The following is a 20614-nucleotide window of genomic DNA, read 5'->3' on the forward strand; positions in this document are numbered from 1 at the left end:
GCGGTGGTGTCCAAACTCACCACATACCGTGGGTGGCGTGACGAACCTAGTACGGCCCAGCCCGTACATATACATCCTACATTCACCACCCCCCAACCCTATTCATTCGGAGTGTCCGCGTGATCCCCCGGGTCCGGAGACCCTCGAGCCACCCACCGGAAGGCCCGGACCTGAGGAGCGGCAGGCTGGCGGCACACCCCGAAATTTTTGGCGTCACGAACAGGATACATACCCATCTGCTTACCTTGTGGAAGTGCACTTTGTATTGAAGTCAGCGGTGATCCGTTGCGAAATTTCCAGAAACTGCCAACTTGCCGCCATCTTTTGGCGCGAAGATTTCCGCCCAGAGTCTCTTTCCCCGAGAAAAGGGCGTGAAAGCCGAAGCCCCGCCCCCTGGAAACACGGCTGGAAAGCAAGGCCGGAAGTCGCAAAACGAAACTTACCGGCCTAAAAGAGGAGTGCCAGAAAATAGACCAAGGGGGAGCGGGCGAGAATGGCGGCATGTAACTAGCGCTGTGGAGTGCAAGGACACCAGGACTCTGCAGAAACCCGTTCCTGGACACCAACGCGGCAGGATGTGTCGGAAGATCCAGGCCCAAGCCCACTTCATGCTGGCGAAGTGGACGTCAGGGATGAAGGGCCTGGCTGCAGCTGTCTGGGCGCGCGAAGTGGAGATGATCTCGGAGGAGCGGGTAAGCAGTGACCCATGCCCCTATGTTCCCCAGAAACCGGCCGATCTGGCTGAGGGACCCGGCCTGCTCCTGTCCGCTACACCGTCTCCCTCGTCGCCCCTGTCCGCAGCCAACGCCCTGACCGACCCACTGCCTCAGTCCGTGGCAGCGAAGCCCGAACCATCTACGGGGAGGATCCAGCTACTGAGCCCTCAGGCCTTGCTGTCACCATCGCTCCAGCACCACTGACGACATCCCATCCGGCCCAGAGTTTGACCGCAACGGAGGCAGCACCCGACCGGAAGTCTACACCGGCCACGGTGCTGGCCGCTACCAAATACCCCGTCCCGGCTGTGGAGCAGCCAGTGTACACCTGCAGAGAGGCGGAGCAGGCCACTGATCGGTGGGGCCCATGGCAGTATGAGAGGCCAGTCGTAGCCGGTGCCGGGGGCACCCAAGTGGGCCTGGCTCCTGAGCAGGAGAGCGGATGTGCATGCCCACGTTTATAAGAAATTCAGGTAGTGGTTCCCGGCTACCTTTTCTGCAAGTCCCCATTGGGACCCTGTTGATGTTCCCGTTTCAATACCTTTATAAAAAAAAATAACATGGCTGAGAACTTGCAGGCCAACCCAAAAACTATTGGGTCTTGTAAATAGCCCCAGACCACTCTTTTCACCATGCCGCAGTCTACGGAAAGGCTGGTGGGAGGAAGGGCCTGCGGCAGAGTAGGCCGAGGTCCCATCACCATGGCAACCGGTGACTACCCTCTGGGTCAGGGGTCCCCTGGACGTGGGGCCTCTAAGAGAGACTGCCGGGTAAGGAACTTATTACCTGGCATGTGTGGGCACCACCCGGACCCGAACCCGTTTCCTGGACTGGGGAAAAGAGGTGCGCACCAGTGCTTAGCGGTGGCACCAGGGCTAGGTTTGTTTGGGTGGGTTAAGGTGAAAAGGACATGGTCCCGTCCCGGTAAATAAAAATGTTATGCAACGTTTAAGTGAAATGCCTCCCGTTAAGGGAAGAAACCAAAATCTCCATGAAATTTAAATATGTTATTATACTTGTAAATGTTTTATCTCCTTTTTATCTTTTTCAGTTAAACAAAATAAACCAGTGGTGGTCGGACAGCCCACGGACGGTCTTTGTTTAACCAAGGGGGAATGTGACGCCCTGGTCGAGCCAGGTAGTCAAATAGTCCCCTGCACTACACCTTTACCTCACAGGTGACATCAGCCAACCTTAAAACCCTAGTCACCCCCCAGGGCTAGAGGGACACACCAGGGGGCAGAACCAGGCGGTTGGAAGACACCCACCGAGGAGTCTAGACAGCCCAGGGCGGGAAAACAGTGAGTCTACATGACAGTGCAGTTTCAGAGTTCAGGAGTGGAGGTCAGGCCTGTGTGTCAGGCCTGAAGTAAACTGACAGGTACCAGAGTAGGAGCCCTGGTGCCTTTGGCTAGGAGGCAGATGGCGGTCTCAGTCTGCAGGAGCCGGGAAGACGGCTCGGTGGAACCGAGGTGGACCGGGACAGGGTAGTGGCCCGCCGGTACCGACCCGGGGAACAGACTCAGAAACCAGAGCACACAAGAGGGTACTCGGACCCTGAAGCTGGGACCAGAAGCGACTGGAATCAGCTAATTAACTGATTGAGGCCAGGACTAGAGGTCCTGTCCCAACCAAAGTTCCGATAGAAGGCAACAGCCCACCGAGGGGGATAAAAGGCCACCGCCATGGATCAGGGATCCCATGGGCCAGCGCCTGCGGGCAAGGGCTCCTTAGGCCACATCCAGCCGGGAGCGGACTCCTGAAGTTGCAAGCACAGGCAATCCAGCATTACACAAAAGTGCAGGAGAAAGACAGAGACCACCAGCCGGGTGGGGGACCAGAACGCAGACCGGCTGCGGGCACCGACCACCATCACCTTGGTTGCTGCACAACATCTCCCCCGGGGTGCCCCGTAATTGCAGCGGTGGTGTCCAAACTCACCACATACCATGGGTGGTGTCACGAACCTAGTACGGCCCAACCCGTACATATACGTACTACATCCACCACCCCCCAACCCTATTCATTCGGACTGTCCGGAGACCCTCGAGCCACCCACCGGAAGGGCCGGACCCGAGCAGCGGCAGGCTGCTAACACGGGGGCGGCACATGATCACTCCTGTTTAGATGCAGACTAACGCGCACATCTTATTTGATGCAGGTGTTAGTTTTGGGAATGAAAATTTACAGGGTGATTCCGTAATTGTTTCCTCATAATTAAGTGATTCCATAATTTTTCCCCGTTTGGTCTTGAAAAGTAACCGTTACTGGCTAGCACATTATGTTTTCAGGATTTGTTTTAGTGTTTCTTAAAGCCAGAAAGTTTACATTTGAATTGACTTTAGTTTTGTGCCATGTCTGTGATCTGCTTTTTTTAAACAAAAGTAAACAACTGAATGAAATCCTCAGAGCCAGGTGAGTCCATAATTTTTGCCAGTGGTGTACATAGAATATACATAGAAAACCAGGGATTGACAAAAGTCAGGTTGGGAATGCGATAATGGAAAGCTGTGGTTGTGCTGGGGTCTGGATGAGTTGGTATGGGAGTGGGCATCAGGACAACGAGACAGAAACTCACAAACACAACTAAGTGGATGAGAGATTAACTGTTTAGTGCAGCTGTCGTACCATGTTATATTCAGGACCTGCTGACTGCCAGTCATTGGTTACACCTACAGCTGATTAAATTACATACATTTCTTCTTTGCCTCTGTTTTTTTCACCTGCAGAGAAAGGAAACAGTACATATCTGAGGTGTCATTAAATAACCATATTAAGTAGGAACAGCTTATATGTCTATTAGAGTCTCCTCAGTGACCAATGTCCACCTGATTTGAATATATTGAGGCTATATGGATCGTGACAAGTCACCACTTTGACTCTTTTTAAAGGGGTTTTCCACTGTCAGAAAAGTGGACAGTAAACATTTCATGTAATGTAAATAACAAATCAGATTGTGTTCATACTCATCGGGTCCAGTGCTGGCTCTTAAGCACTAATGCAATCTCTGTGTTTTGACTGCAGTGGTAACGTCACATTTACAAATCACATTACCGCTGCAGCCAATCCCTGAGCTCAGTGGTTTGGCCCATATAGACAGAGGCGGATACAAATATTCAGCTTCAAGTTTTTGTGAAATGACAGTTACAACTTAAATATATTATGTACATATAACTCACTTCACTAAAAGTAGGTATATGACATACGAGGTCCAATGTCATTTTGCCTCACACTGCTGCTTTGGAAGAATGTCTTCTTAAAGGGAGACCGCCAGCTAACACTTGCGTTGTTTGGCATCAGTTGCAATCCGTCGCCTTGAAGAAATATGGTATCCTGCAAAATATTTAGCAGGATTCCATTTTTTCCCCATAGATTTGTATGAACGACGGATTGCGACTGATGGCCTTGCGTTGCATCCGCCGCCTGACGGATCAGTCGTGGAATAACTGACCGTCGGACGTCAGGAACGTAGCATGTAGCGTTTTTAGAGCAGTGGAATCCTTTTATTTTCACTGCGCATACTCAGCTCTTATGTTTAATCACTGAAATCAATTTTTCTCTCTCTCTCTCATTGGCCAAACGATTAGCTGATTGCCCGGCGGCCAGCTTTTGTGAGTGATCAGCTAATCGCCCGGCCGCCGGGTGATTAGCTAAACGTTCACAATAGCCGGTAAAACAGTAAAAAAAACAAAAACAACAAACCAACGAATCACTCTTTTGCAGCATCAGTTTCATCAGCACAACAGTTGTGCCACTATCTGCAACGCATCCGTTGCATCAGTCACACTATTGATTGTGACGGATGCAAAACAACACAAATGTGAAAGTAGCCTAATTAATAATGCCCAAATCACAGACAGCATGAACCAGAGCCTGGCTGTATGATGGCAGCCAGATATCTTTTTCTCTGAAACACGCCTAAATTTCAGAAAAAATAATATAATCAGAAGAGCCAATACCGATCCAGGGGATTTACAGGACCCTCCGATAGTGACGTCCCTGTTAACCACCAGGAGAAATAAATACGGATAGCTCCATATTAGTCTTGTGTCTCTCTCTATAGTCCCCGGCTGGATCTTCTTAGGCTCTGTCCGCACGCTGAGTTTTTTGTGTTTTAGTTGCGTTTTAAACTGCACCATGTCAATGACAAAATGCATGCATTTTACTGCCCCAGCAAAGTCTATGAGAAGTCAAAATTTGCATCCGCACGTTTTTTTTTTAGGCAGTGTTTTGTTTGACAAATATTTGTCAAAATCTTTGCCTAAAAAAAAAGCAGCATGTCACTTCTTCATTGCGTTTTGTGAACATTTTCCACCCATTGAATTCTCAATCGCAACGAAAATGCAAGGAAAATGCGGTCAAAATGCATGTGTATTGACTGTGTTCTATTTGTCAAACGCAGTGTTTACATTTGTCAAAAGCGTGCTGTTTAGTTGTCAAGCCAGAGCGCAGCGTGCAAACATACCCTTACTGTACTTTCTTTGAAACACCAAAGCATTTCAGAGAAAAACATACCTGCATGCAGTTGTACAACTAGGGTTTGATTCATGTTGCCCACAGTTTGAGCAGAGTGAATAAGTGGACAGGTTCCCTTTAAAGAGCTATTTTCATTAGGTCAAAAGTGATCATTTTTTGCTTCTCTGGTGTTCATATATTCTTAATGTTTAAAACTTTACAGCGGTACCATCCGAACCACGGGAGGTGCTTGTGTACATTGATCTCCCAGCGGCCTTCAGTAAAATGACGCTGGTATTGGCGCCTGTGCAGATTTAGATCTCAGCTCAATGATGAGCCAACCTTTCAACTTGAGCCATTTTACTGAAGCCAACCTAAGGCCTGTTTCACACGTCAGTGATTCTGGTACGTTTGTGCTTTTTTTTAAACGTACCAGAATCACTGACATACGCAGACCCATTATAATGAATGGGTCTGCTCACACGTCAGTGATTTTTCACTGCACGTGTCTCCGTGCGGCGTACCTGTGTGTCCGTGATTGCCGCACGGAGACATGTCCATTTTTTTCTGGCATCACTGATGTCCCACGGACCACGCAGTGGTGTGGTCCGTGAAACACGTGCCAGAAAAAAACATGCTTTTAAAATAAAAATCATTTTTACTCACCCGGCTCCAGCGATGTCCTCTGCAGCCCGTGCAGCTTGCTGCTTCAAAGCCGGCTCATTACTGTCGCGCATATTCATGATGCATGACACAGCCGACCCGGAAGCAGCTGCTGCGGGGGTCAGCGCCGGCCGGATGCTGCACCGCGGGAGCAATCAGCACCATGGAGAGCGGGAGCGCGCACAGGTGAGTTAATCTCTAAGTGCAATCACGGGCCACGGAGAACGGAGCCCTGATTGCACTTAGACAACCCACGTGTGCCGTGATTCACGGCACACGTAGGGACATGTGCATGTTTTACACGCCAATGAAAAACGTCAGTGTTTTTCACTGACGTGTGAAACGGGCCTAAAGGTCAATGTGCGCAAGCGCCACCCGTGGTTAGCAAAGTCTGTAATAATACTCCAATAAATGAAAAATAGAGTGAAGTTATGTTAGTTTCACAATTGGATTTGTATCTGAAGTATACAGCAATTATATGAAGAAAAAGTTCAGGCAATATTTTCACAGGTGCTACAAAATGTATACAGATAAAATATTTTGACCATTGTTCCCATATATCTTTCCCATTTTGTAGGGTGATTTAGAAGCTGCTGCCATCTGCTGGACAATGTAGGCTCTCCTTTACAAGTCCGGGTCGCTTCCTAATTTGATATTGTTTTTGGTCATTTTAATTCCTTTTATCCTTAACTTGAATATGTCTAATATTTTTCATGATTTGAAATATATACTGAAATATAGAAGTTTGTGAGGATACCCATCTTGGTTTTGGTGCGTACAGGGTGGCCAAAAGTAGTCATACAGCTAATGCAATGGAATTTCTCACAACAGATTATATGGGTAATCATACACACAACAAAAGAAGTTTATAAGTATTTTTTACATTGTTTATTACAATTACATTTGTTTGAAGCACCACTTCAGCATTTTTTTTTTCAGCGCTGGTGTGGCGCTTTAAATATAAGTCCCCTGCCCTATCTCATAAATTCACCATCCAGCAGCTTCATTCTTTATCAGCGCCCTTCTGGTCCTGTGGCGCCATCTTCTGTCCAGAAGTAAGAAGTTACATCACAAACGCTCAATGCAATTCTATGAAAGCCAGAACAAGACTCTCATAGACGAATAGATTTGTGACCTCCGGCACGCCCCATGGAACAATGGAGCAGCCAGCAGGTCACAAAATACAGGAGAGTGACTGGAGTGCTGCTGGAAAAAAGATGAAGATGGAGACATGTGAGTATAAGACAGTGGTCAGGGGTTTTACATTTAACCCCTTAGTGACGGAGCTAATTTTCACCTTAATGACCAGACCAAATTTTGCAATTCTGACCAGTGTCACTTCATGAGGTTATAACTCTGGAACGCTTCAACGGATCCCGGTGATTCTGAGATTGTTTTTTAGTCACATATTGGACTTCATGTTAGTACCAAATTTAGGACAATATTTTTTGCGTTTATTTATGAAAAAAATTGAATTTTGGCAAAAATTTTGAAAATTTAGCAATTTTCAACTTTTGAATTTTTATACCGTTAAACCAGAGATTTCTGTGACACAAAATAGTTAATAAATAACATTTCCCACATGTCTACTTTACATCAGCACAATTTTGGAAACAAAATTTTTTTTTGTTAGGAAGTTAGAAGAGTTCAAAGTTTATCAGCGATTTCTCATTTTTACATCAAAATTTACAAAACCATTTTTTTAGGGACCACATCACATTTGAAGTGACTTTGAGGGGCCTAGATGACAGAAAATACCCAAAAGTGACACAATTCTAAAAACTGCACCCCCCAAAGTACTCAAAACCACATTCAAGAAGTTTATTAACCCTTCAGGTGCTTCACATGAACAAAAGCAATGTGGAATGAAAAAAAAGCAAAAATTAAATTTTACCTAAAAATGTTGCTCTAACCCAAATTTATTCACTTTTAGAAGAAATAACACAACAAAATGGACCCAAAAACTTGTTACCCACTTTCTTATGAACGCGCCAATACCCCACATGTGGTCAGAAACCTCTGTTTGGACAAATGGGAGGTCTCGGAACAGAAGGAGCAATATTTGAATATTGGAAAGCAAATTTGGCTGAAATAGATTGCGGGCACCATGTTGCATTTACAGGTCCGCTAAGGTACCTAAACAGAAGAAACCCCTCACAAGTAATGCCATTTTGGAAACTAGACCCCTCAAGGCTTCTATCTAGGGGTATAGTGAGCATTTTGGATCCACAGGTACTTCACAGATTTTGTTATCGTTACGTTGTCATATTGAAAATTTTAATAAATTTCTCAAAAATGTTGCTTTAGCATTCATTTTTTCACTTTGTTAAGAGGTAATACCAAAAATTTGACCTCAAGGTTTGTTACCCACTATTTTATGAGCGCGGTGATACCTCACATGTGGTCTGAAACCTTTGTTTGGACAAATGGGAGGGCTTGGAACGGAAGGAACAATATTTGAATTTTGGAAAGGAAATTTGGCTGAAAAAGATTGCGGGCACCATGTCGCATTTGGAGGTCCCCTAAGGTACCTAAACAGCAGAAACCCCGCACAAGTGACCCTATTTTGGAAACTAGGCCCCTCAAGGAATTTATCTAGAACTTTGGTGAGTACCCTGAACCCCCAGGTGCTTCACAGAATTTTATAACGTTGAGCCATGAAAAAAAAAAAAAAAATTACCACAAAATTGTTATTTCAACCAGGTAGCTTTTTTTTTTACAAGAGTAAAAGGAAAAAATTCAGCATAACATTTATTATGCAATTTCTCCTGAGTTTGGCGATACCTTATATGTGGTGGAAATCAACTGTTTGGGCGCATGGCAGGGCTCGGAAGGGAAGGAGTGCCATTTGACTGCAAAATGGCTGGAATCAATAGCGGACGCCATGTTGCATTTGGAGAGCCCCTGAGGTGCCTATACAGTGAAGCTCCCCAACATGTGGCCCCATTTTGGAAAATAGACCCCAGAAGGAATTTATCTAGATGTTTGGCGAGTACCCTGAACCCTCAGGTACTTCACAGAAGTTTAGAATGTTGAGCTGTGAAAATAAAAAAATACATTTTTACCACAAAATTGTTATTTCAACCAGGTAGCTTTTTTTTTTACAAGTGTAAAAGGAAAAAATTCAGCATAAAATTTATTGTGCAATTTCTCCTGAGTTTGGCGATACCTTATATGTGGTGGAAATCAACTGTTTGGGTGCATGGCAGGGCTCAGAAGGGAAGGAGTGCCATTTGACTGCAAAATTGGCTGGAATCAATAGCGGACGCCATGTTGCATTTGGAGAGCCCCTGAGGTGCCTAAACAGTGGAGGTCCCCCACAAATGACCCCATTTTGGAAACAAGACACCTCAAGGCTTTTATTTAGGTGTATATTGAGCAGTTTGAATCCAAGAGTACTTCACAGAATTTGATAAGCTTAGGTTGCCATATTGAAAATTTTCATTTTTTTCACAAAAATGTTGCTTCAGCATCAAATTTCTTACTTTTTCAAGAGACAACAACAAACCGTGGACCCCACAGGTTATTATCCAATGTCTTATGAGCACAGGGATACCCCACATGTGGCCAAAAACCTCTGTTTGGATAAATGGGAGGGCTTGGAATGGAAGGAGCACCATTTGAATTCTGGAAAAGTTGAAATAAATTGCGGGCACCATGCCACATTTGCAGGGCCCCTTGGGTCCCTATACAGCAGAAACCCCCCCACAAGTGACCCCATTTTGGAAACTGGATTTTATTCAGGAGTATAGTAAGCATTTTGAATCCACAGGTACTTCACAAAAATGTTGCTGTAGCAACAAATGTCTCACTTTTAGGCTATGTGGCCATGATCCAGCGACACGGCGTCTAGTACACAGTGTCAGCCTTCCTGCAGAGATGTGAGTGTTGTCCACGGGAGAACGCAGCTGCCCATGCCCAGGATTTGGGTTCAGGCCGCTGTGGAGCTCTATGCTACCTGCAGAGAACACTCATCTCCGCAGCATAAATTGACATGCGGAGGCTCGGGAAGCTGCGCCACACGTCAGTGTATGCTGCGGAGAAAAGAAGCACATTGGGCATGGGATTTCTAAAAATCCTTCCACTGTGCTTCTACTGCACAACGCAGCGCTATGGAGGCAGGAAAAACACTCTGCGCCCAAAACGCTGCAAACCCCGATTGTGGGCACACAGCCTAAAATGCTACAATGGATGAATGGATAGATGTCAAACAAATATAACGTCCCATTCTCCTGCATATTCTAAGCTGGCGCCCTTTAGTGCCTTTCATGTGGCACTGAAGGGTGCCTAGCCTTGTATTTAGCCCCCCAAAAAAATAATAATTAAAATAAACGACGTGGGGTCCCCCCTATTTTTGATAGCCAGCTAGGGTAAAGCAGACAGCTGTAGCCTGCAAACCACAGCTGAGAGCTTCACCTTGGCTGGTGATCAATTTGGAGGGCTCCCCAGGCGTTTTTTAAAAAAAAAAAAAAACGTGGGGTCCCCCCCAAATTAGATCACCAGCCAAGGTGAAGCGGACAGCTGGGGTCTGGTATTCTCAGGGTGGGAAGAGCCATGGTTATTGGACTCTTCCCAGCCTAAAAATAGCAGGCCGCAGCCGCCCCAGAAGTGGCGCATCCATTAGATGCGCCAATCCTGGCGCTTCGCTCCAGCTCATCCCGCGCCCTGGTGCGGTGGCAGACGGGGTAATATATGGGGTTGATACCAGCTGTAATGTCACCTGGCATCAAGCCCTGGGGTTAGTGATGTTACGGCATCTAAACAGATACCCGACATCACTAACCCAGTCAGTAATAGAAAAAAATAAAGACAAAAAAAAAATTTATTTGAAAAAAAACTCCCCGAAACATTCCTCTTTTACCAATTTATTGAAAATAAATAAATTTCGGTCACTGTAATCCATTTTGGAGGTCCCTCGGCGACTCTGGACCTTCTAGAATATGGGGGGCACGTTCAGGGAACGTATCCCCCATTTTCTGGAAGAGCAAGCTCTCCATGAGCAGTGTGGGTGCAGTAATCTGAGAATACTGCACTCACACTGCCCCGGTCCAACCTAGGGCAGAGTGACCTGCAGTAACCTCATTCTAGAATATGAGGGGCACGCTCACAGAACGTACCCCCCATTTTCTAGAACAGCAGTCTCTCCATGTGAGGAGTGTGGCTGCAGATTACTGCACTCACTCTCCCCCGGTCCACAGTGGAGCAGCCTGTGCAGCAGCGACGTCAGCGTCCCTGCTTGCAGGGATCCAGCTGACAGCCGCTGTCTGCGCATGCGCCGCCAGCTTTCAAGAAGGAGGCGGCGTGATCGCGGGGACGGAGCACCAGCAGCCAGGTAACGTAAAACCGGGGGCTGGGGGGGGTGACGGGGGGTGATGGCGGGACCTGGGGACAACTTTCTGCCGCATGTGACGTGTCACATGCGGCAGAAAGAGCAGGATGAATGCGGCTGTGCGCCGACATCTTCCACGCTCCGGAGGGGGGAGGGGGGGCGGCTCTGGAGAACCGGAGGGGGCTCCGGGGACCAGAGATCTCCGGTGGACCGGAGGAGGGGTCAGGGGGAGGACATTTCCCTCCGATCTGAAATGTTTGATCATTTCAGATCGGAAGGAAATGAATGCAGAGTCGGCGGCGGCAGGAGTTTTCAGCGCGCGTCGGCGCCATCTTGGATTTTCCGGAGGGGGGGGGGTGTTGGATAGATTTCTCCGGTACCGGGGGCTTTGGGGGCACTAAGGGCTCATATTTATTTCTCATCTGACATGTTTGATCACGTCAGATGAGAAATAAATCAATTTTACCGGCCATTTATTTTTTTTTAATGTTGTCGCCGGTATACGGTGTATACCGGCGATCGCATTAACAGGGTCCAGAAAAAACACCCCGATTCATAATCTGGGGGGTCTCAGCTACCCCCGGTAGCTGAAACCCCCGAGATTTTCGGTCGCTGGGGGGCGCTACAGGGTTTTTTCGGGCCGCCGCTTTAAAGCGGCGGAACAGAATAAGTACCCTGTTTTGCCGCCGCTTTAAGTCGTACGGCCGTCGTTATGAGGTTAAAGAGATTGGCCACTAATTTAACAATGATGGCCTATCCTTAGGATAAGTTATCAATTTCTGATCGGCCAGAGGCCAACGTCCCCGCCGATCAGTTGTTCTTGGTGCCAGCAGTAGCAGGAGGCCGGAAATGCTCAGTTCTGGAGCTGCTCCGTTTTCTGGTAGTGGCAGTGCTGAAATAAAAAAATGCTAGAGTAGTACTTTAACTGTATAATCTTGTAAGTGATCAAAATATCTTCCATCAAGGTCGCAAACTTCCTTGTACCTGTCCAGTACACGGTCACACACAGTATCACAAAAATTACAGTCTGCATCAATTTTCATAAATGCTTCTAAGATGAACTCTCGATTCATGCATTGTCTGTGGCTTTCTCTCAAAAACCTTATTAATTACTACACCCTACACAAGAAGTCCATTGTGCTTCAGTCAGGTGGTATACTGTTGCATTATACACCTCACATGAGGCCAATAGACTGGTCTGGTCACATGCACCTTCACCAGAAGACATTGTATGGACAATGAATTTCAGTGATTCAACTAAATACCTATTTCTGGGCCTTCTTGAATTAACTGTACAGCAGACACCTGGGCATGAGAAAATTCAATTGAAGAAATAGATGCCCTATGCATAGGACATACTACAGATGTCTGATGGATTAAGGCCGTACCTCCAGGACTCACACCTTTCTGAAAGCTCTGTCTTCTGCCTGCAGGAATGACAGGATTACATTTTACTCAGAGGCTTCTCAATTCTTTTTCTACCAGGGCCTAATCAGCTACAGTATGGTGATTCCTGAACCTCTCCTTAGTCATAATCCATGTCAAAATTTTGCAACAATTACATCAATATATATATTAGTGTATCTATCACCAGGGTTTAATTTGGGAGGAGGGGTGGTCATGCGGAGAATGGGTTTCGGGTGATCAACAGGGGTGCCTGACTGCTGGAACGTCTGAGGTCAAGGCAATGAGTTAACTTGATTACGTCGCTGTCATCGCTGCAGCACTGCAGAGTAGAAGATGGTACTAAGGTAAGTTCTCCAATGGGCGGGAGATTTATTGGGGGGTGGGAGGGAATAATGTTAGGTGATAGCATGGGGGTAAACGATGAAAAAAGCACACAACATAGATATCTGACAGTGTTTGTGGGATACAGTGTGAAGGGACAGTATATAATAGAGTATATAGAGAAATATAGTGTGGGAAGACAGTGTTAGGGCACAATCTGGAGGAGACAGTATACAGGGCAGAGAGGAGTGAGCACAGTTTTGAGACTGTGAAGTATGGGGGTGATACTGTGTGAAGTTACAGTGTGAAGATGGAGCCCAGAATGGAAAGGAAGCAACGTGTTGAGGACACTAAAGATGGGGACAATGCTGTGGTATTAGTTAATAAGGGTGGACAGTGTGACTATAGCAGTTATAGCTAGTTATAGCAGACAGTGTGGCGGTTATAGCTAACGATGGCGAACAGTGTGGTGTTTATTGCTCATAAGGTTGAGAGTGTGGTGGTTACAGTGCCTTAAAAAAGTATTCATACTCTATGAACATTTCCACATTTTATCACATTACGCCCACAAACCTAAATATATTTTATGGGGATTTTATGTCATATCAACAATAAGTAGGAAGTATTTCTGACATATAAATGTAAGGATACATGGTTTTCTATCCATTTTAAATATATAAAGCTGAAAATTGTAATGTGCATTTGTATTTAGCTCCCCCAGAGTCAATACTTTTTAGGACCACCTTTTGCTGCAATTACTGCTCCAAGTATTTTGTTGTATGTGTCTACCAGCTATGCACAGCAATTTTCAAGTCTTGCTACATATTCTCAATGGGATTTAGACCTGGACTTTGACTGGGCCACTCAAACACATGAATATGATTTCGATCTTAATCATTCTATTGTAGTTCTGGCAGTATGTTTAGGGTCGTTGTCCTGTTACAAGTGAAGAAATGCTCCAGTCTCAAGTCTTTTGCAGTCTCAGATTCTACTATGTTCTCATCTGACTGACCAGAGCACCTTCTTCCACATGCTAGCTGTGTCCCCTAAATGAAATGTGGAAGATGGTGCTCTGGTCAGATGAGACCAAAGTAGAAACTGTTAAAGTCTGCAAAAGACTTGAGACTAGGGCATAGGGTCACCTTCCAGCAGGACAAAGACCTTAAAAATACTGCCAGAGCTACAATGGAATCGTTTAGATCAAAGCATAGTCTGTTCTGTTCACAGATGCTGCCCATGGTTTGGGAAGCAAGTATCAGTTGTCAGGTTCCCTTTAACATTTATACAAGTGTAGTGCCCCACGGGACAGGTGTTTTAACCTACTTGTTGCTGGGCCGGGGGTGCAGATCCTATGCATTGTCACGGGGTGGCCTGGCCCGGTTCTGTTGCCCCGAGGCCAACAGGAAGGAGGATAGTAGGGTGGCAGGTAGTAGTTGGGAGGTTAGGAAAGTCTATTAGGATTGTGACGCAACCTGTGGTATGCGGCCAGGGATGGAGGCCGCCGCTGCAGGGTCTCTCACCGGGGCAGATATCAGGTGCAGGTGGGATAATGTTGCTCCCCACAGTTGCAGCGGGATTACCCCGAGGAGGATGGTGGGAGTTGTAGTGGTAGCCCCAGGTAGTGCCACAGCGCTGGGCGCCGGCACCAGTAAGGAGAGGCAGAGATAGGGGCTGCGGTTCCAGGTGTTTTTACTCACAAGTCTTTCAGATGCTGCCTGAGGTGTCGTTCTCTGCCACGATGGGCTCCAGCTGATCCCGTATCCGTAAAAGGTCAAGTCCGGTGTGTGTGTCAGCCTGTAAGCTCTCTCCTCCTTTTATGCGCTAAGTATTGGACCCCCATGGCATGAAGCACTTGAGGGTCCCGGTGTCAGTAAAGTGGGGCCGGTCCTCAACCCCAGGATCCTATGTGCTATTTGCTGCAGACTCGTGGGACGAGTCCGGTGACTTTTCGTAGCCGTTCCCCATGACTCTTGCAGAGTTGGTAGAGAATGGGAAGTATACCTGGCCTAGGATTCTGTATCCCGACAGCGCCAGTCCTGTGGAAGTATCTGCCCCGCTTCTCCCCAGTGACTGTGTTGAACGCCTTGGCTCACAGAGCTGCTGGTGGCACGTCCACTCTGAGCTGTTGCCCCCAGTCGCTGCCACTGGCTGGTTCACTACTCTCGCTAGGTCAATCTGCTCTTCCCACTGTACTCCTAACTCCCCCTGGTGGCTGCTTCTCCCTGACCTTGAGTCCCCAATCCAGTGGATCTGTGGAGCCCAGTGTGCGGTGGTGTCCTGTAAACCCACCGCTGTAGTGCCCCCCTACTGTGAGCCGACCCTGCCCCAGTCCCCACTGGGGAGGGCAACCCACTAACTGTATGTTTGTGTAAGTGTAAACCGGCCTCGACCTTCCTTGGACCCAGGATGAGTACTACACCCTTATAGGGGTGCAGTACCCTGTGGAGCCTGAAGCCGCAGGGATGCCACACAAGCACTGTAGCATGCCAATTCCTAACAATGTGTAATATACTAACTGTCAGAAATTGGTTCCTCTCACCATTTCCAGTGGCTGGAAGTCACAGCCGGGTTCCCACAATATCAACTGTGAAAATCGTTGAACCCACTGCCTGATCGCAAGACTGCTGAATTGTTAAAAGTGCGCACTAATCACTTAGGATACTTTCACACTTGCATTGTGCGGCATCCGTCACAATGCGTTGTGTGACGCATGTGACTGATGAGTTGTAAATAGTGTGATAATAAAGGCAACGGATTCCTGTGAAATAACGTGTTTCGTTCTTTTAGTTTTCTTTAGCAGAGAGAGAGCCCCCCCATCATCATCGCACATACCCCGGCACTACCGCCCCCATCATCACCACACACACCCCGGCACTACCGCCCCCATCATCACCGCACACACCCCGGCACTACCGCCCCCATCATCACCGCGCACAGCCCGGCACTACCACCCCCATCATCACCGCGCACACCCCGGCACTACCACCCCCATCATCACCGCGCACACCCCTACACTACCGCCCCCATCATCACCGCGCACACACCGGCACTATCGCCCCCATCATCACCGCTCACACACACCGGCACTACCGCACCCATCATCACTACACACACAGAGACACACATTACCACACCCATCATCACTGCACACACCGGCACTACCGCACCCATCATCACCGCACACACATCGGCACTACCGCACCTATCATCACCGAGCACACACACTGGCACTACCGCACCCATCATCACTGCACACACACTGGCACTACCGCACCCATCATCACTGCACACACACAGGCACTACAGCCCCCATCTTCGCCGCACACATACCGGCAGTACCTGAGAGAAGTCATCACCCACAGAGCGATTCACTTCAGTTGCTCCGTGGAGCTCACAGAGAGCGGTCATGGTCTCTGGCCGCTCACTGTCAGCTTCCGATGTAGCAGAGCTGAAAGCATCGTGGGACCTCGTGTGGAATACGTCGGACCTAGAGGGGTATTTGGGGATTAATAAAGTGGTGAAAGAGGGGTTTTTTTGTCTTTTATTTCAAATAAAGGATTTTTTGTTGTTTGTGTTTATTTACTTTCATTACAGATTAATCATGGGGGGGTGTCTCAGACGCCTGCCATGATTAACCTAGGACTTAGTGGCGGCTATGGGCTGCCATTAACTCCTTATTATCCCGATTGCCACCGCACCAGTGCAATTCGGGATGAGCCGGGTAGAGTCCCAGGACTGTCGCATCTAATGGATGCGGCAATTCCAGGTGGCTGCTGGCCGATATTTTTAGACTGGGGGCTCCCCATAACGTGGGGCTCCCCATCCTGAGAATACCAACCTTCAGCCATGTGGCTTTATCTTGGCTGGTATCAAAATTGGGGGGGACCGCACACAGTTTTTTTTTTGTAATTATTTATTTATTGTACTGCACGATATAGACCCACCCACCAGCGGCTTTGATTGGTTGCAGTGAGACAGCTGTCACTCAGCGTGGGGGCGCGTCTGACTGCAACCAATTATAGGCGCCGGTGGGCGGGGAAGCAGTGTATACGAGATGGAATAATGAGCGGCCGGCATTTTGAAAAGCAGAAGAAGCCGCCAGAGCAGTGTGACAGCTGTGCCGGTGATCGGTGAGTACGAGAGAAGGGGACATAGAGACACACACACACACACAGACAGAGAGAGAGAGACACACACCACACACACACACACACACACACACACAGAGACACACAGAGACACACAGAGACAGAGAGAGACAGAGAGAGACAGAGGGAGAGAGACCGACAGACAGACAGAGAGAGAGAGACCAGGAGTGCTTTTAAAATGATCTAGAACGTTCTGCTGGACATGCTGAGCATGCTCAGTAGACCGTGACGGAATACTGCACTGGAATCCGTCGCCAAACGCATGACGACGGAATCCAGCACCATAGACACAAGTGCGTTTTTTTTTTTTTTTTACACGAACAAAAAACGTTACATTGCGTGTTCCTTCCGCTCGACGGTCACCGACAAAACGACTGATGCACCACTGGACGGATGCAACGCAAGACCATCCATTGCAATCCGCCCGTAATAGAAGCCTATGAGGAATAAACGGATTCCTGCAACGGTTACCGTAATTCCTCAAGGCGGCAGATTGCAACGAATGCAGCACAACGCAAGTGTGAAAGTACCCTTAGATGAATTCCAAGAGAAGTGTAGTTTCCAAACTTAGGTACTTGTGGGGATTTCTGCTGTTTTCATATGTCAAGGGCTATAAAAATGTAGTGTGGTGTACGCAATCTATTCCCAGCCCAAATGGCCCTACAAAATTAAAATAGCGCTCCTTCCTTTCTGAGCCCTGCCATGCACCCAAACAGTAGTTTACCCCCACATATGGGGCATTGTCATACTTGCACATCAAATTGTATGGTCCATTTTCTCCTGTAGCCCTTGTGATATTGAAAAATTTCGGACTAAAAGTAACATTTTTTGTGGGAAAAAGTTGGCGAAGTACATGTGGGTTCAAGGTCCTAAAATGACAATTGCAGTTCTTCATAAAACCTAAGGGGCACCAACTGTCATGTTTTATCTCAGTAATGGGAAAATTTGCAAAAACTGAAAACAAATTTTACCTGTGAAGTGGGAATATTGAAAATGAATGATCAGTTCATAAAGAGAAATAAGTGACTTTCTATAATAAGATACAGTACATTACAAAATGTCTTATTTCCATGTGTTTTTTTCTTACTATTGATTTATGAACGAAATAATAATAAATGTTTGTTACACTTTAAAAAAATGGCAGAAAAATTAATTACATGTGTTAAAAGGGGGAAAAAAAAGACAATAAAATTCTAGACAATTTAACATCCTCAAAATTGTTAATAAAACGAAGGTGTAAGGGAATGTGATTTTCGCACGAAACAAAAAGACAGATATACGGTAAACTGTGAATAACACAATAAAATAAAACAAGCTCAGGCAATGAAAATGAAAGGGATTTAATAGAGATCATAATCACATTTGACATTCTCTGTAGAGTTGTTCTAGTTCTTTCAAGCCTTTACACACTATTCATGATCCAATTAATATGTAAGATTAGATTGCTGCATACTAAGCAGCCCACCCATGCAGTGAGTGTTTTTTCCACTGTCCATGATACGAGATTCTCAGAGAAGAAGGCTATGCTTCTGGTTCTCCTGCACCAGCTGGGCTTTCCTTTTCTTCTGATGGTTCCACAGCAGTTTCATTCTGGTCAGTATTTGTGTTGGCCGTCTCCACAGATGCGACATGGTCATCTCCATGTGCATCATCACTTACAGAAATATCTACAGCCGGTATGTGTACGGATTCCTGTTCTAGAATTCCATCGTTTTCCTGATTCTCTCCCGAATCATATGTTAACGGACTTTCATCAGCTTTTTCGACATCATGTGATGGTTCTGTGTCCTCAGTCTCCAGAAGATTATCTGGGCTCTTCTGTTTACTGCCCTTTTATGTGGGATTAAAGAAGTTTAGTAATTATTTGATGTTCAAAAGAAAATGACAAAACAGCAAATTAGGTTCCTCAAAGCAATTCTGGTTCTGGTCTAAGGATACGGAAACTTACAGGAGCTACCCAAATCCATTATAGAGAATTGTGAAATAGAGAGCACAATCATAGATAATAAGTGTGGCCTTCCCAAAAACAATTTGTATCATTTGACCTTCATTATGTAGGGTCCACGTAGAAGCAAGTTAGCAGTTTTATTATAGATCCACCCTTCATCAAAAGTTAAAAATAACTCTCCATTAAAAATACCTGTATAAAATGAAATAGGCGTTATCACTACAGAAAGCTACAACTGATACTGTCTGTAAGGTGATGCTAAACATGTTAGCAAATAAACAATGTGAAAATTAAAAGAAAATAATGGTAAATTATAGACATGGGAAAAAGGCTATGCTGTACTTTACCGTCTTATATGTGAGGGATTTTTTTTGTTTCTTTTATCCTGCTAAAACATAACATTTTTTTCTGTCTCGTTCTTTAACAGGCATAGAAATGTCAGGTTAATCAACGTTGGGCTGCTCACACAGGCCCCCAGAAAACAAATCAAGGATTTAAAGGCAACTTTCAACACTACCATTGGTATTCATAGTGGAATTGCTAGCGAGCAACATGTAAGGAAAAGGTGCAAAGTCCTGTTACTACTGAAGGGAAGAGGCAATGTGACTACTCACTACTAAGGGGAAACAACGAGACTAAGCAGAAGCAGCACAGACTTGTCCCTACTGAGGGGAAGCGGCATTAAAGGGGGCTTTACACGCTACGATATCGTTAATGTTTTATCGTCGGAGTCACGTTGTTAGTGACGCACATCCGGCGTCATTAACGATATCGCAGCGTGTAACACTTACCAGCGACCTTAAGCGACCTCAAAAATGGTGAAAATCGTTCACCATGGAGAGGTCATCCCAAAACCAAAAATCGGTAAGGGTTGATTATCGATGTTGTTCGTCGCTCCTGCGGCAGCACACATCGCTATGTGTGACACCGCAGGAGCGAGGAACGTCTCCTTACCTGCCGCCGGCCGCAATGCGGAAGTAAGTAGGTGGGCGGGATGTTTGCGTACAATATCGCTAGCAATATCGTAGCGTGTAAAGCCCGCTTAAGACTTGGTGAGTGTTACTGAGACTAATGTGAAGCAGCACTGAGGCTTGTAGAATAATAATAATAATAATAATTTTTATTTCTATAGCACCTACATATTACGCAGCGCTTTACATCTCAGAGGGGACATGTACAAACAATATGAGACAATACAAAATAACAAAATTCAGATACCAAGAGGAGTGAGGGCCCTGCTCGTAAGCTTACAGTCTATGAGGGAATAGAGGAGGCACAAAAGGTGAATGGGTGTGGGGGGGGGCCTTGTCATATATGGTCCAGCCCTCGATTATATAGGGAATTCAAAACCAGCTGCATGGTCACCAGCCAGAATTTATACAGGTACAGAGTGTAAAAAAGCACATGGAGAGTGTGAGGCAAATCCCGGGATATGAAGATGAATTATGACTCCAGTCATAATCCCTCATCACTCCCTGGCAGTGCCCCCTCCCTTCTTGTTCTCAGTGTTCCACTTACACCTCCATGGCCATGTCCTGTGATATGGAAATGAGGTGGTGTGGGAACAATGGACACAGGATGACTCCCTGCCGTCACCCTGTAGTAGGAGCTGCTAGCTAGTTAGCAA

General features: G+C 46.5%; 1 protein-coding gene across 4 annotated transcripts in view; it reads right to left on the minus strand.

Annotated features, from left to right (window-relative positions):
• The window catches only part of LOC142309845 (DPY30 domain-containing protein 1-like), a 67598-nt gene that overhangs the window by 3845 nt on the left and 43139 nt on the right, over window positions 1-20614 (minus strand). Inside the window, exon 5 of one of the 4 annotated variants that reach the window (XR_012754012.1) lies at window positions 3345-3439. Coding sequence is in view for 3 of the 4 variants with exons in the window: in XM_075347302.1 (XP_075203417.1) it covers window positions 18561-18869 (309 nt within the window). In the remaining variant the exon portion in view is untranslated. Of the gene's footprint in view, window positions 1-3342; window positions 3440-18342; window positions 18870-20614 lie in introns of those variants that run through there. The other 3 variants (XM_075347303.1, XM_075347302.1, XM_075347301.1) reach the window with 3 other exon arrangements.

This window comes from Anomaloglossus baeobatrachus, chromosome 5, assembly GCF_048569485.1.
Source record: "Anomaloglossus baeobatrachus isolate aAnoBae1 chromosome 5, aAnoBae1.hap1, whole genome shotgun sequence".
Classification (NCBI taxonomy): domain Eukaryota; kingdom Metazoa; phylum Chordata; class Amphibia; order Anura; family Aromobatidae; genus Anomaloglossus; species Anomaloglossus baeobatrachus.